The sequence below is a fragment of the Dipodomys ordii genome, unplaced genomic scaffold, assembly GCF_000151885.1.
Source record: "Dipodomys ordii isolate 6190 unplaced genomic scaffold, Dord_2.0 Scaffold129, whole genome shotgun sequence".
Lineage (NCBI taxonomy): Eukaryota > Metazoa > Chordata > Mammalia > Rodentia > Heteromyidae > Dipodomys > Dipodomys ordii.
The window spans coordinates 684,840-699,791 of NW_012267345.1; the positions used below are offsets into that span (position 1 = coordinate 684,840).

At 56.0% G+C, this 14,952-nt stretch overlaps 1 protein-coding gene across 1 annotated transcript in view; it reads left to right on the forward strand.

The window, feature by feature from the left end:
- Nucleotides 1–14,952, forward strand: part of Cdh4 (cadherin 4, type 1, R-cadherin (retinal)) — a 425,566-nt gene that overhangs the window by 301,353 nt on the left and 109,261 nt on the right. Inside the window, exon 9 of the mRNA XM_013030338.1 lies at nucleotides 13,150–13,323. Within this exon, the coding sequence (XP_012885792.1) occupies nucleotides 13,150–13,323 (174 nt within the window). The remainder of the gene's footprint in view (nucleotides 1–13,149; nucleotides 13,324–14,952) is intronic.

Here is a 14,952-nt window from a genome sequence, read left to right on the forward strand (position 1 = left end):
AGGAGGGAGGAGGAGGAGGAGGAGGAGGGGGAGGAGTAGGAGGAAGAGGAGGAGGGGGAGGAGGAGGAGGAAATGAAAGGAGAAGAAAGGAGAAGAAGGAGAAGAAGCAGCAGCTGCTGCTCTTGTCTGGTGTGGTAGCACATGCCTATAATCTCAACTCTTGCAGGCTGAGGCAGAAGGATCCTGAATTCAAAGCCAGCCTTGTCTGAACTACCTAGTAAGATCTTATCTCCAAAAAAAAGGCCCTTGGAGTAAATGACACTTTTATTACAGTCATTTCTGTTCTCAGTAGACAAAAGTGATCCTGGAAAGCCGCAGCATCACGAATGCAGCTGGCACAGCAGACCGACAGGAGACCCGCCCTGAGCAGTGTCAGCGTGAGGAGCCGGAAGGTCCTTGGCTGGGCAAAGCAACAGGTCTTCACGCTAAGGACTCAATTTTAAACAGACGAAGGGCCAAGGACTGGCTAAGCCATTTAAGAAAGCGAGGCCTGGCTGGGTGCTGAACCCTGCCAAGCCGGGCAGGAAATCAACTACTGAAACCAGAAGTGGAGCTGTGGTTCCAAGTGGTCGAGCACCAGCCTTGAGCAGAAAAGCTCGGGACAACGCTCAGGCTCTGAGTTGAAGCCCCAGACTGACAAAGAAAGAAAGAAAGGAAAGAGGGCGGGAGGAAAGGAGAGAGAGAAGAAAGGAAGGGAGTAAAGAAGGAAAGATAAGGAGGGGAGGGAGGGAAGGAGGGAGGGAGGGAGGGGAGGGAGGGAGGGAAGGTCTTTCTAGCTAGGTACCAGCGACTCAGTCAGTAATCCTAGCTACTCAGGAGGCTCAGATCCCGGAGGATCTGGGTCAGACTCTTACCTCAAATTAACCAGCAAAAAGCCAGAAATAGCGCTATGGTTCCAGTGGTCGAGCACCAGCTGTGCACCAGCAGGCAAGCAAGCCCAGGGCTCTGCGTTCAGCCTATTACCACCAGAAACACCACATGAGTGACAGTCAGAAGAGGGCTGGCAGCGGCCAAAGGAACACATCCCCTATAAGCAAGGACAGACTAAAGGCCACTGCACAAGAAGCACTAACGCAGCAGTGGTACTCACCAGACACTATGTTGGAAATGAACCATAATTTGTGGGGGAGGGGGCCAGGAGGGAAAAACGGGGAGAAAATGAAGGAAGAGGTGACACTGTTCAAAAAGCAATGCGTTCATGACTTGACTTCTGTAAGCGTAAGCCCTCTGTACATCACCTTTACAATATAAATAATAAAAACAGAAGTAGGACACACACACACACAACCAGGATGTCTGAGGACACCGACATTCACTGCTGCCAACTAGCCCTGATTTTTGAGTACACACAGACGAATTTCAAAATTTAACCAGGACTCCACAGTCTTCAATGACTTAAAAGCAAACCAGAATTTGTTTTCTTACCTGCCCTTGAGCCAGAAATCAATAACTAAGAGGATAATTCCATAGATACCGAAGCCAAGTAAAAGTCTCCCCTCAACCTTAGGTGGAGAAGAAGTCGCAAGAAGGTTGGGGATATTTGGAACTGAGTGAAGAAACTGACACACGGCAAAGGCCACGGAAATGGTGCCACTGCGTGCACGCACGAGAAGCCTGGAAGAGGACTCAGCCCTCTGCACACGCGAGCACTTAGGAGGAGTGAGGGAAACGAGCCCAAACACAGACACAAGAGAAAGCAGGGACAGCACAGTACAAGGCCGCAGCCAGGCGCCGGTAGCTCACGCCTGTCACGCCTTCAGGAGGCTGAGATCGGAGGACGGCAGTTCAAAGCCAGCCCAGGCATGGAAGGTCCGTGAGACTCATCGCTCTGATAAACTACGCAGAAAAATCTGGAGGTGGCACTGTGGCTCGAGCGGTAGAGCGCTAGCCTTGAGCCAAAAAAGCTCAGACCCAGGCCCAGAGTTCAAGCCCCAGGACTGGCAAAAAAAAAGGGGGACACCATCAATGGTAAGTTGCTTCTGTCAATGACTAAATCGGTCAGGTTGAGCAGGGAAAAGATATTAACTTGGAAATAATTCATTTCATGAGGAAAAGAGGGCCCCCTGAGCAGCCTGTGACCATTAAGAAAATGACTTGGAAAAATTAAAATATACATGACTGTGGATAATGGCCTACACATATCCAACTTACCCTAACTCACCTGGGAAGAAAAGTTGAACTGTTGTACTCAAAGAAGGAAAATCGAAGTTTAAATCTATAGCATAAGGAAATACATCCCTTTGGCTCTCCTAGTAAGCGCCGCCTAAGTTGTTGGGAGCAATTCCAATGAATCCCACACAACTTGTCGACAGCACACAAGTCTTATCTCAGACTTTCATAGGCCTTGTGTCTTCAGCAAGAACCTTACCCAAAATGAAGAGGTGGCATGTCTGAAACTCTACAGGAGTTATTACAGCTGGAACCAGCCGGGTCCAGACTAGGATAACTCTACCCCACAGCAGAAACAAAAATCACAACTGAAAGGTGATTATAAGTCAGTCTTTCCCATAGGTGGAGGGAAAATAAGCAAAACACAGCCCCAGGGCCATCCATCCTCCTGCAGGATGGGGAAAGGTGCCTTGTCCCTGCGCCTTGATAGCTCACCCTTATGCGCAAAGCCCCACAGCACACCCCGAAACCAATTCTGGGTGGGTTCAGAACCTATAAGCAGAAGACAAGCAATACATCTGGAAAAGGAAGAGGGTAACGTGGCCGCAGGGCGGTCCGTGACCCAGGAAGCGTCCAGCAGAGAAGCAAAGCAACTGCAGGACTGCAGTAAAAATAAGAACTCAGTGCCAGGCACCAGCAGTTCACATCTATAATCCTAGCTACTGAAGAGGCTGAGATCTGAGACTCTCAGTTCCAAACCAGCTCTGGTACATAAATCCATGAGACTTGTATCTCCAATGAACAAGCAAAAAGCTAGACTGGAGGCGTGGCTCAAGATGCGGTAGCGCACTCAATCCTTGGCTGAGCAAGAACCTGAGGCCCTACTTCAAGCACTGGTACTGACACCAAAATAATAATAATTAGTTAAAACTTCTGGCCCATGTAATTGTAATCCCTCTGTACAGTATTTTGACAATAAAAAAAAAAACTTCTGCTCATCAAAACACATACTTAGAGCTGGGCATCAAGGCCTGCAATCCTAGTTACTCAGGAGGCCTACAGTTTGAAGCCAGCCCAGGCAGAGGTTTGCTAGACCCCCATCTCCAAAAGTAGGCTAGAGACATGGCTCAAATGGTAGAGACACCACAAAGCAAGCCAAGCAGAAGACAGTAGAAAGGGTAAGGCCGAGCTTGGTGAGAAGGCTTTGCTATAGAGCCGGCAACCGAAGCCTCCCAGGCAGAAGACACAGAGGAGCTCAAGTTGAGTGTAAGAATGAACTAGAGACTTGAGCGGGCAGTTTGCACAGGAGGAGAGCCTGGTGGTTGGCACCCATGGGGAGGGATGGGTCAGCCATGGGGACCTTCCACCGCATTGCCAGACCTACCAGCACGGCTAACACTAGAAGATTACAACCAAAAGGTTGGTAAGAATGTGGAGCCGTTGCAGCCCTGTTAGGCTGTGGGTGAGAGCGAAAGACTGCCCCTCCCCACTCACAAACAACACCTACAGTGTGTCCAGCAGGACGGTGCTCCTGAACACCAAAGCTCCCTGTCCCACACCACTAAGAGCAACTGTTACTTGTGACAGCTTAAGCCTAAAACCACCCCAAAGCCTGTCACCATGGGGGAGGCTAGGTAAGTTGGAGTAGGTCTCAATGTGGAATACTATACAGCAGTTAAAAAGCTCCAACTACAAGCAGGAGAATGAGGGCCTCTCACACCTGCCGTGAGGAAAGCAAGCCGGTGGGCACCACACCATGTGAACACATTCACAGGAAGCTCACCTACCGGCAGCGCTGAAGGTGGTGCACACCTGGGGACCAGGAGGCAGGCGAGGCCGCGATGGGACAAGAAAAAAGGGTAGGAGGGAGTCCTGGGGTCAGGGCAGGCGCAGCTCTCCCGTAATTCACTTGTTTGCGTGCAGTTGGTGGTGGGGACAGAGGACGGTGTCACATATAGTTGGTTGTTCAACCATGGGCTGCTGTTTTTAACACGCACCAAGGGTTTTCTGGCCGAGCTTCAAGAAAGCAGGTCAGAAGCTAGAGGCAGGGTAAGCAGAGCTATGTTACAGAAGGTTCTAGAGAGGAAAATGGCCTCCTGCTAAGCAGGGTCCACAGCGTTAAAGTCCCAGGGAAGCTCATGAAAAGGAGCCTTGAAACATCCGTCAGGGTGGGTGGTCCGGGGACCCTGATTCCTCAGTCCTGCACGCCTCTGCCTCTCGCATGGCATTCCTCTGTGTGTGTGTGTGGTGTGTGTGTGTGTGGTGTGTATGTGTGGTGTGTGTGTGTGGTGTGCGTGTATGTGTGTGTATGGTATGTGTGTGTGGTGTGTGTGTGTATGTGTGTGTGGTGTGTGTGTGTGTGCGCGTGTGTGTGTGTGGTGTGTGTGGTATGTGTGTGCGTGTGTGTGTGGTATGTGTGGGTATGTGTGTGTGGTGTGTATGTGTGTGTGGTGTGTGTGTATGTGTGTGTGTGTGTATGTGTGTGTGGTGTGTGTGTGTGTGCGCGTGTGTGTGTGTGGTGTGTGTGGTATGTGTGTGCGTGTGTGTGTGGTATGTGTGTGTGGTATGTGTGTGTGGTGTGTATGTGTGTGTGGTGTGTGTGTATGTGTGTGTGTGTGGTATGTGTGTGTGGTATGTGTGTGTGGTGTGTGTATGTGTGTGCGCGTGTGTGTGAGGGGTGTGTGTGTATGTGTGTGTGCGCGTGTGTGTGTGTGGTATATGTGTGTGTGTATGTGTGTGGTGTGTGTGTGTATGTGTGTGCGCATGTGTGTGCGGGGTGTGTGTGTATGTGTGGTATGTGTGTGTGGTGTGTGTGTATGTGTGTGCGCGTGTGTGTGAGGGGTGTGTGTGTATGTGTGTGTGCGCGTGTGTGTGTGTGTGGTATATGTGTGTGTGTATGTGTGTGGTGTGTGTGTGTATGTGTGTGCGCATGTGTGTGCGGGGTGTGTGTGTATGTGTGTGCGCGTGTGTGTGTGGTATGTGTGTGTGTGTGTGTCGCCTCCGCTCTCACAGGCGTTCCTGTGTGTGTGGCCTCTGCCGTCCATGGCTTCTGTTTACCACACTGGCACTGATGCTCTACGGCTAGATGAACCACAGAAATCTGGCAAGTTCTGTGTCTCTTCCCCTGGCCTCTCCCGGCGGCTATTAAAGGGGTCCTCTCCGAGGGTGTGGCGCACGGTGCCCGGATCTGGAAGAGTTCTTGTGCAGTCTTGCAGGAGAGCTGAGAGCAATGCAATTAGACAATGCAAATGAGGTCACATACTTCCCACGGGAGTGCTGAGTTGCTCTGGGGGAATCCGGGCGACATTCGGCCTCACAGTCAATACCAAAGCGGTGGCTCGCCGGCCGTGGCCGTGTGCCGGCCGCCGCAGCGCCGGAGCATGGCACCGGCACCTGCAGGTAGCATTGGCAGAAATCTGGCCTGGGGACACACAGCGGGTGGGCCAGCGTCTGGAAGGACGGACTCGGCCAGGCGGCTCCGGCAGCGCTGCAGGCTCATGGGCCCTGCAGAGAGGTGCCCCAGACTCCCATACCAGGGAGTGTGGCCGTGTTTGGAGACCGTGGAGTTAGAAAAGAGAGGGTCCGGGGCAGCTTGTGAGAAGGGGAGCTGGCCCAGACCCGGGCAGACGCCAGGCGAAGGTACACCCTGGCCCTGCCCTGCGCTGCTGCAGTCACGAAGCTGCCCGCCAAGCATCACTCAAAGAACAGAGAGGCAGGTCTGCAGGGGAGGGGCCCCATGGGGCTCCGCCCACAGCTGCCCTCGGGCCCGCCCACACCTCCCTCGGCCTTCCAGAGCTGCCAGCTCCTGGAGGGACATTTTCTCTCTGACAGACACCAACACGAACCGTTCCACTCCATTCTGCACTAGCGCCAGAATGAGTAATACTTTTTTTTTCTTAACTTGCTCACTTAATTGAATTTTTTCACTGTGAACATGTTTTCTTCTGTAAGCTGAAGGGCAGTTTTGTTTACAGATTTTCTAACTTCACATAATTTCCCTAACTCTCTAGGTGTCGGCACGCGGGGCACGTGGTGATATCTGCGGCTCTCTTGGATGGGGTTGGCGGGAAGCCAGCCAGGCAGGCAGTGCTGCGCCGGCCGGGCCTGGGTGGTGCCAGGGAAGAGCCCATGGCGGCCGCACCAGCCCAGCCTCAGTATGCCAGGGTGAGGCTCTCCTGCTCTGCACACGCCCACAGCAGAGCTGGGCAGGAGTGTGGCGGCCAGGCACTCCTGCGGGGGTCCCGTCAGTGGCCTCGGGTGAGGACCCTGGGCACAGCCAGGGACGCTCGGCGCCTCGCTCCCCCGTGTGCGACGAGGATGATACCAGCGCCCGCCGTCCCTCGTTACACAGACACAGGTGTGAGAGCGCAGCCATTGCCATCGTGCCCGTAGACGCCTGGCATGGAGCCTTCAAGCCAGACCTTGCTCCCACGCGGGCGCAGTGGAGAATGGCCTCTGTCCCGCGAGGAGGCCTGGTGCCCGCCTTGGGAGCCTGAGCGCAGGGCTCCAACCTGCCACAGCCCCCGCGGGCACAGCACCCGTCTCCCGGCTGGGGCCTGCGACGCGAGACTCCCTTCCTAGACCATCACCCTGGCAGATACCTATGCAAAATGGCTTGTGTGTGCTGCGTGCGGGGTGCGGTGTCTTCCCGTGGTGTTATTTTGTGTTTGTTAAATACCATTTTATTCTGCCTGTCCTTAGCTACCATGGAAACAAGCTAGAAGCCTCCAAACCATACCCTAGCTAGACAGTTTAAAGCACATGCTTGCAGTCGAGGTATGTCGTAAAGGAGCAGAGGGTCGGGGAGGAGCGTCTGCCTGTGTGAGGAGTCACATCCTTTTCTAGAAGAACGGAGGGAGGAAAGGAAGGAGGGAGAGAGGGAGGGAGGGAAGGAAGGAAAGAGGAAGGAAAGAGGAAGGAAAGGAAGGAAGGAAGCAAGGAAGCAAGGAAGGGAAATGAAAGGAAGGAAGGAAAGGAGGAAGGGAGGGAGGAGGGAAGGAGGGATGAAAGGCAAAGAGAGGGAGAGATGCGATCTATTTGTGCTCAGTTAAAACCCCGCCCGGCGTGGCACTGCGGGTGTGGGGCACCCGTGTTGTTTCCTTCCTGAAGCACGTTGAGCCCAGAGGAAGTGAAGTTGAAGATGGGGAGGCCGACCCATGGAGCAAGCAGAAACAGCCCTGATATCTGGGGAGGAAACCTCCTTTTCTGCCATTCCGGTGGAAGCCATGGGCAGGATGCAGGAATTCACGTCACGTTCCAAATGTTCCCTTTGGACTGCGGGTCCCAGTGTGGCCATAGCCCGGGCCCTACCAGCCGGTGCTCTGTGTGTGGCTGGAATGGGCCGCGTGTCCCGAGTCCTGAGCCATCCAGGCCAGCAGGGGCGGGAGATGACGGAGGAGGCGCCGAGGCTCTGCGCCCGCTGTGCTGTGTGAGGGGGCGCAGGGGCGGCAGCCGGGCGCAGGGTGACCGGGGTGCAGTGATCAAGGAGCCAGCGGGAGCCAGCGGCTGCTGAGCTCAGTGAAAAGTCGGGGGGCGGGGGGGGAGCAGTCTGTTGCCAAGGTCCTCGGCCACCATGCTGCTCAGGGCAGCACCTAGGACTATGCAAAGCGGCTCTGGGAGCTGTGTGTACACATGCACACACACACACACCACAGAGCATGCGCAAGGTGCTGCTTCCTTCTCCACTCTGCAACCATAAGAGGAAAGCAAAGCCTCGCCCTGGCGTGGCCGCCGCCCCCAGCATCCGAACACATGAAGTTCTCTGGTCTCAGCCTCTCCTGTCAGTCAACTTCCCATTCCCACCAGAACCTCGGGGACCCCCTCTGCCCCTGCTGCCTGCATTCCTCCCCACGGCTTCTTGATGGAATTACTTCCCATGCTCTCTGCCCTGCCTGGGAAAGCAAAGGAGCAGGGAAATCAGAGAGGCAAGAAACCCGGTCCCCGCTCTGTGCCGTGCCCACCCTCCACATGCTCAGCGCCTTTATCTGCCCTTGCACATCGGAACTGCAGGCCCCACGCCTACCAAGACTTCTCTCCGCGTCACGGTTCACAGGGCGGTGCTGCCAATCAGAAAGATTACATCTCCCGAGCCCCCGTCTCTTTCTCGGGATGAAAACCACACCTGCCTCTGACCAGGCAGGGGAGGGGCTGGTGTGGCCCGGGGGGACGTCGCTCAAGGTTCCCACGCATTGAGCAGCTGGGTGCACGCCATCCCTTTTCTCAACATCGGAGGGCTGCTTCCAGTGGGGTCACCGTGGGGGGGGGCGTGAGGGATCTCGTAGCTCTCTTCCAGTGGGGTCACCATGGGTGGGGGGCGTGAGGGACCTCGCAGCTCGCATCTGTCATGTCATCCCCTGGGCAGGGCACCCAGCCTTGTCCTCTCTACCCAGCCCAACAGTGAGTAGAAACCCGGTGCTGGCCCGCTCTGGGGGTATTCAAAGCAGTTTCCACACTCAGGCTGCGATTAGGGGCGACAGCTTCAGCCAGGGAACCACCGCGTGCTCGCTGTTCCTCGGAACTGTGTGGAGGTACCAGGGCGCCCGGGCTTGTAACCTGTGCCCAGCGCTCTGAGTCCTGGCTCTGCTGTCCCGGCCATTCTGGGACCATGGGTGGGTCAGACCTCACCAGGTCCTGCATGAGAGGGGACAGTTGCGTGACTGTGTGCAGCATTGTGGTACGTGTACTTGATTTGGGGGGCTGGGCACCCCGCAGAGCCCTGGCCCCCTGTGAGAAGCCTGGCACGTGGTAGCCAGAAGGTGTGGAGTGGGGTGCCCTGCCTGCGCTTTTACCAAAAGGAAGTTGGGGAAATATTGATCCAATTCCCACTGAACCAGCCAGCACTACCTCAGACCAAAATGGGGCATGCACGCATGCGCACATACCATACACGCACACGCACACACACACACACACCCCTGTGCAGGGAGTGTCTTCTCCACAGCAGACTCAATTCTCCCACTCCCCACACAGCCGCATGCGGATGTTTTGTGGGATCACCCACTGACTTAAAAGCAGGGCTCCTGCTCCACTGCTCGGAATGCTGTGCTCTGCACGGATGAGTGGACTAAGTAATAGAGAAAGGTGATCAATTATAACTTGGTGCATACAGACGGGGTGAGGATGATTCTATTCTTCCTCCCTGCTCTCTCTCCCTCTTTACCCACCACCCCCCCCCTTCAGGAAAAAAAAACGTGATCATTTAAAGGCTGCCCCGGGTCCGTGTGCATTATTCATCTCTCCCTTGTGAGTGGCGCTGGGACGGAACACGGTTTCTTGGTGACATTGAGCGGCCCCTGGGGACCTCACCCAGAGTCACAGTCAATCATGCAGAGAACAGCCGGTGCAAGAGCCGGGCAGGCAGAGCCATGGAGGCAAACGCGGGCCCAGACCCGGAACCTTCCACCAGGGGGACTTGGGGTGCTGCCCGCCTCCCACCGCGGGGACTTGGGGTGCTGCCCGGTTTTTGAGCAAGATTTGGGGGCCTCCAGCATCCAGAGGAGATTGAAGAGTATCTTCCCCTCGCCCCTGTCCACCATCTTTCCCTGAAACTCCAGTCTGTGTATCAAGCTGGAGGATGCTGTCATGCGGTCCCTGGAATGAGAAAGGACAGCTGGGTTTGAGACAGGGCTGGAGAGCCTTCTAGAAGGACCCACCAGGCCCAGACACGTTGGCCTGAAAGGATTGCGGGGCTCCATCCTGGCCCGGCCTGGCCCCCTCGAGTCCACGCTGACCCGGGAGCACAGGATGTCCCCGAGGCCGCATCCAAGCTCTAAAGTGAAGCTCCTGGCGGGAGCGTCCAGCCGGGGACCGTTCCTTGCCTCAGTTTCCCCCTGCAGTAGGTGCAGTAACTGCCATGCAGTTACTGGAGACAGAGGACGCACACGGCCCACCTAGATGAGCGCCTGACCTGCCCACGGCCAGGGAGGGGAAGGGTAGCCGAGCCAGCACGGGCCACCTGGGCACGGGTTCTAGGCTCAGGCAGCCGATGCCACGCGGTTCTCTGAGGGTCAGCGAGCATGCCCCGCTAGAAGATGTCACCTCACAACACGCCTGCAGAGAGCGAGACACCCCGTGGAAAACAGGTCACAAAGGAAACCGGCAGAGAGACAATTTCGGGCTTTGCAAATGAGTCTGGGCTCTGAGTAACAGCTTCCATCGGACCCCAGCCGAAGGACAGGCTGGAGCCGTGACCGGAGGCCAGGGAGCGGGAGGTGGCCTCACCACTGGCCACAGGCTGCCCTCGACGCCGTGGCCAGCAAACCTGGTGCAGACTCAAGGAGGGATGAAGATGCGGAGCGGACACATGGAGACCTAGGGGAAAGGCAGCTCCCGGGGGACGGCTGCAGACCCGGCCTCTCCTCTGACAAGCACAGCTACCTACGCAGCCTCGGCCAGCAGGGCCCCAGGGGCCAGCAGGGAGGGACGCCCCACGGCCTGTCTCGTGAAGCCGCGTGTCAAGCTCACGTGCTTCGTGTACACGCGCAGGCCATCCACCTCTGTATGAGCACAGACACGGGTCTGCACGCATGGACCTGCCCGCCCTGCTGTGACGGTCCAGGTGGCCTCCGCATCCTCACCCAACACACCAGCATCGTCACTGAGGAGCATGGAACCAAGCGTGACAGGTGTCCTCTGTGCGGCGGGCAGTGTGCGGTTCACCATCGCTGCACTTAGGCACTGGTGTCTGTGATGATCTGTGACACTCAGCAGAGCACGCCGGGCGCCCACCAACCGCCATGGACACTGGCCTTCCACAGAAGTGGGCGCGCCTTCTAGCAGAAGCCGGTGCGGCTCTGGCATTGCCTCTCACCAGATTCTGTTACTACATTTGTCTCACAGCTTTAAAATAGTAGCAAATACGTGCCATTTATTTAAACAACACTAGGGAAATTAATGCCGTGCGAGCCTTTCCTAAGCACGTGAAGATGGAGCAGGCTGTGTTCACGGCTGTCGGGCACGCTGCACGCTGCTGAGGCTGAGGTGCAGAGCCCCAGGCTGCGGTGGCAGGGATGCTGTCCTGCAGAGGAGGGGCCCCGAGCAGGCACCCCCAGGCTCCTCCACCACCTCAGGACAGACCAGCCACTTGCCAAGTCTCACTGGCTGTCCACAGCGGACAGACCTACTAACCCTTCCCTGCCTTGGATGCCTGGCCAGCGCTGTTAGTGCTGGTACTGAGGTTTGAACTCAGGGCCTCAGGCTTGCCAGGCTGGTGCTCTACTACTTGAGCCATGCCATACACTCTTTTTGCAAAAAAAGGTAGTGTGTGTGTGCATGTGTGTGTGCATGTGTGTGTGTGTGTGTGTGTGTGTGTGTGTGTGTGTGTGTGTGAAAGTTGGGTCTGCAGACTTTTGGGAAAAGGTAGTGGAAGGGACTCTGCCCACAGAGGGCAGGGGTGAGGCCATCAAATGCCCTGGCCTGGTCTGTTGCAGCCGAGGTGAGACCCCACCATGACTGAGGGGAAGCTGATGCCCCTGCCCGTCCGGTCCCTCTGCCTGAGCCACCCGCCACTGAGTCTGTGTCTGTGGACCCTTGAGAGCCGCAGTGTCCCAAGCGCCTGCCTGCTCTCCAAACCAACATTTGTGTGCAGTATGACCTTCAGAAAACACTGAAGGTGAACAGAACCAAGCAAGATTAGTGGCGTGAAGCCGCGGTGGATGAAGAGGAGCAGAGCCTGGTGATGGTGTTTCCTCCCGTTGCTTTCTCCATCCGTGGGCTCACGACACCACATCCCCTGGTGCCCTTTCTGCACTTACTAACATTTCACGGATGCACATCGGTGTCAGCATCTTCAACGGGCAGCTTTAAGGGCTCTGGTGCCCCAGACGGAGCACCTGTTACCTTCAGGCATCTGGACTTCCCCGGGGGGTTTCACTCTGGTGAAAGCATCTGCAGTGCACACCTTTAGAGACACACCTTGTCCACGTCGGGCCTCAGTGGGACAGCGGCCGAGCGGCTGAGCGTTGCCCAGGGTGGGAAGTGTGGTTGACCGGCAGGTGGAGCCACAGGGACACCGGCCTCCTGCACTGGTTCGGCATGCCTTCACTGGTATCTAGGGTGCAGAAATATGGTGACCTGGCCCTGCACCATGTGGCTCCCTGGATGCAAACAGCACTAGGTGCCAGGTCCTCCGCGCCTCCCTCCCCCCCCTCCTCGGAGGAGCACGGCACCCTCCCCCAATCCAAACAACACTAGGTGCCAGGTCCTCCGCGCCCCCCTCCCCCCCCTCCTCGGAGGGGCACAGCACCCTCCCCCAGGAGGGTTAATTTTGCTTCCTCTAGATAATTTCATAGGTGAAAAGGATTTAGCACTTGAATTTGCATCTTTGATTCGTGAAGACGTGAACCTTTTTCCTAAGCGTATTGATCGGTAACATTCGTGTGGCTGTAAATCGTCTATTCATGTCCTTTGCCCGACATGAAGAAAAGATTCCACTTTTTTATCTGACCAGTCAGTGAGGGTGCCTCACATCGAGGCTATTAACTCTGCCATGATTTTCCTGTTACCCTCCATGGGAGTATGTTTTTATACATAGGAGATTTAGGTTAAAATGTATCCATCTTTTCCTTTATGGTTGCTTCTGTTGCTTTTGGATTTTAAGGCCCTAATCTGGCTGTAGTTTTAGCTCAGCAGCAATACACAAGGCCCTGATCCAATGCCCAGCACCAAAACAAAGTTAGAAGGGAATAAAAGCTTATCCACACTACTGTGGAAGGAACCGGCTGCAGGGCCTCCCTTCAGGGGTTCCTTCATGCTGTTTATCCTGTGATCAGCACTACACACACCTGTTGGTGGATGACGTCTTTTGTTTGGGACAGAGCCTCATTGTGTGGCCTGGACTGTCCTCCATCTCAGCCTCCTGAGCGCTGGGACTACAGGCATGCACTACTACACTCAGCTTCAAGTGATTCTTTTTTCCTGACACTGTGTGTTATATGTCTTTTCTTTATTGATCCCAGCTAACACAGATTAACAGAGGCTTGTAGGGTTTTGTTCCCTTTGTGCAGAACTTAACCAGACTTCTTTGATTCTTCTCCTCTGCAGAAAGGGCAGACGAGCGTGGTTCTGGCCCCCTCTCAGCCCCCTCGGGACATGCTGCTGCCGTGGGCCCAGCCCCAGAGCTCCAGAGGCCTGAGGCGGCAGAAGCGGGACTGGGTCATCCCCCCCATCAACGTGCCGGAGAACTCGCGAGGTCCCTTCCCGCAGCAGCTTGTGAGGGTGAGTGCCCCCCCCGCCAGGGGAGTGGCAGCTGTCTTCCTGGGTGCTTCAGGCAGGGCACCCGGGCCCAGGAGGGGGGACAGGAAACCTCCCTGGCCCCACCCACCCTCTTGAGTTTGGGGAGCCTTCTCTCTGGGTCACTTACCGATCGCCATCTTGTGTGTGGAGCAGGGGTGGAGGGGGGGCAGGGAGGCCTTGAGACCTCCGGCCTCTGTCTGAGGTCCAACTGTCTCCACTGTTCCCTGTGGATTGGTGGCATGTCTGCGCTCATCCTTATGCTATGAAGTTGAGATCTTGCAGTTGTGCAGATGAGGCCCAAGACACAGGACTGTTCTGTGGCCATGTTGTTCTTTGTTGGGCTGTTCCATGGCCAGGCTGTTCTGTGGTAGACTGTTCCATGACCACATTGTTCTGTGGCCATGTTGTGTTGTGGCCGGCTCTCCCGTGGCCGGGCCCTCACATGGCCAGCTCTCCCGTGGCCGGGCCCTCCCGTAGCCGGGCTCTCTCGTGGCTGGGCCCTTCCGTGACCGGGCCCTTCCGTGTTGCTCCATGCGCTCACACAGGGCCACTGCCCCCAGCAGCCATCAAGAGTGCTTTTTTCTACAGACGGAATTTATCTTACAAATTTGTGTGTCTATAATCAAGACCATCAACTGGCATTTCCTTCTTCCCCTTAAAGGAAATTGCAACTAACTCTGATGGTAATTTGATGCAGTGATGGTGGGAACTGTATCAGATAACTTCCATCCTCTGTGGCAAAGCCTCACCCCTGCCCACCACTAGGCGTGAGGGTCCCTGAGCCTTGCACAGGGCTCCCTTCCTCACACGGATGAGCCTGGTCTGTGTTTCTCGCTTCTGCTGCCACACGGACTGGTCTGGTGTTGGAGCTCAGATGCGCTGTCCGAGCCCCGGCCCTGCTCTCCCCTCCCTGGCCGCGAGGGCTCTGGCCGGGAGCCTGGTAGGCAGGTTATGCAGAGCAGAAACTCTAGTGTTGGTGCACGTGGCGTGAGCACGCAGGCCCATGTGCACGGAGGCCAGAGCTGCGTCCCCTGCCCCGGGGCCTCCTCACAGATGGGGTTGGCGCAGTACCACACCTGCGCTGCCTCTCAGGCTTCCGGACTTGGGGGGGCAGCTTTCAGGGGACACACACACCACACGCCCAGGCCCCTGGCCAGGCCCTGTTCACACCAATGCTAACAATGACCCTCATGCTGTGGCTGGTGACAGTGCCGTGGACTGCACCACAGCCACAGCCTCCACACCCCCAGGTATTGTCTCTATCTGGCTGTCTCCTACAGCACATGGTTCTCATTTACTTACTTAAGGTGACTCATCTGCATTAAAAATAAGCTCATTCAGAAGAGGCTTCCTACCTGACAATGCCTAGCACTGTGTGTTCTTTGTGAACTAGAAGTTAGTCTTTACGGCAAAGAAAGGCAAAGAAAACAGAGCTGAGTAGTCCTCCCTCAGACCTGGAGGCCACCCTGGGAGTGTGCAAGGGGAGATGCGAGGGGAGATGCAGTGTGAGCGTGCGAGGGGAGATGCAGTGTGAGCGTGCAGGGGAGATGCAGTGTGAGCATGCGAGGAGAGATGCAGTGAGAGCGTGCAGGGGAGATGCAGTGTGAGCGT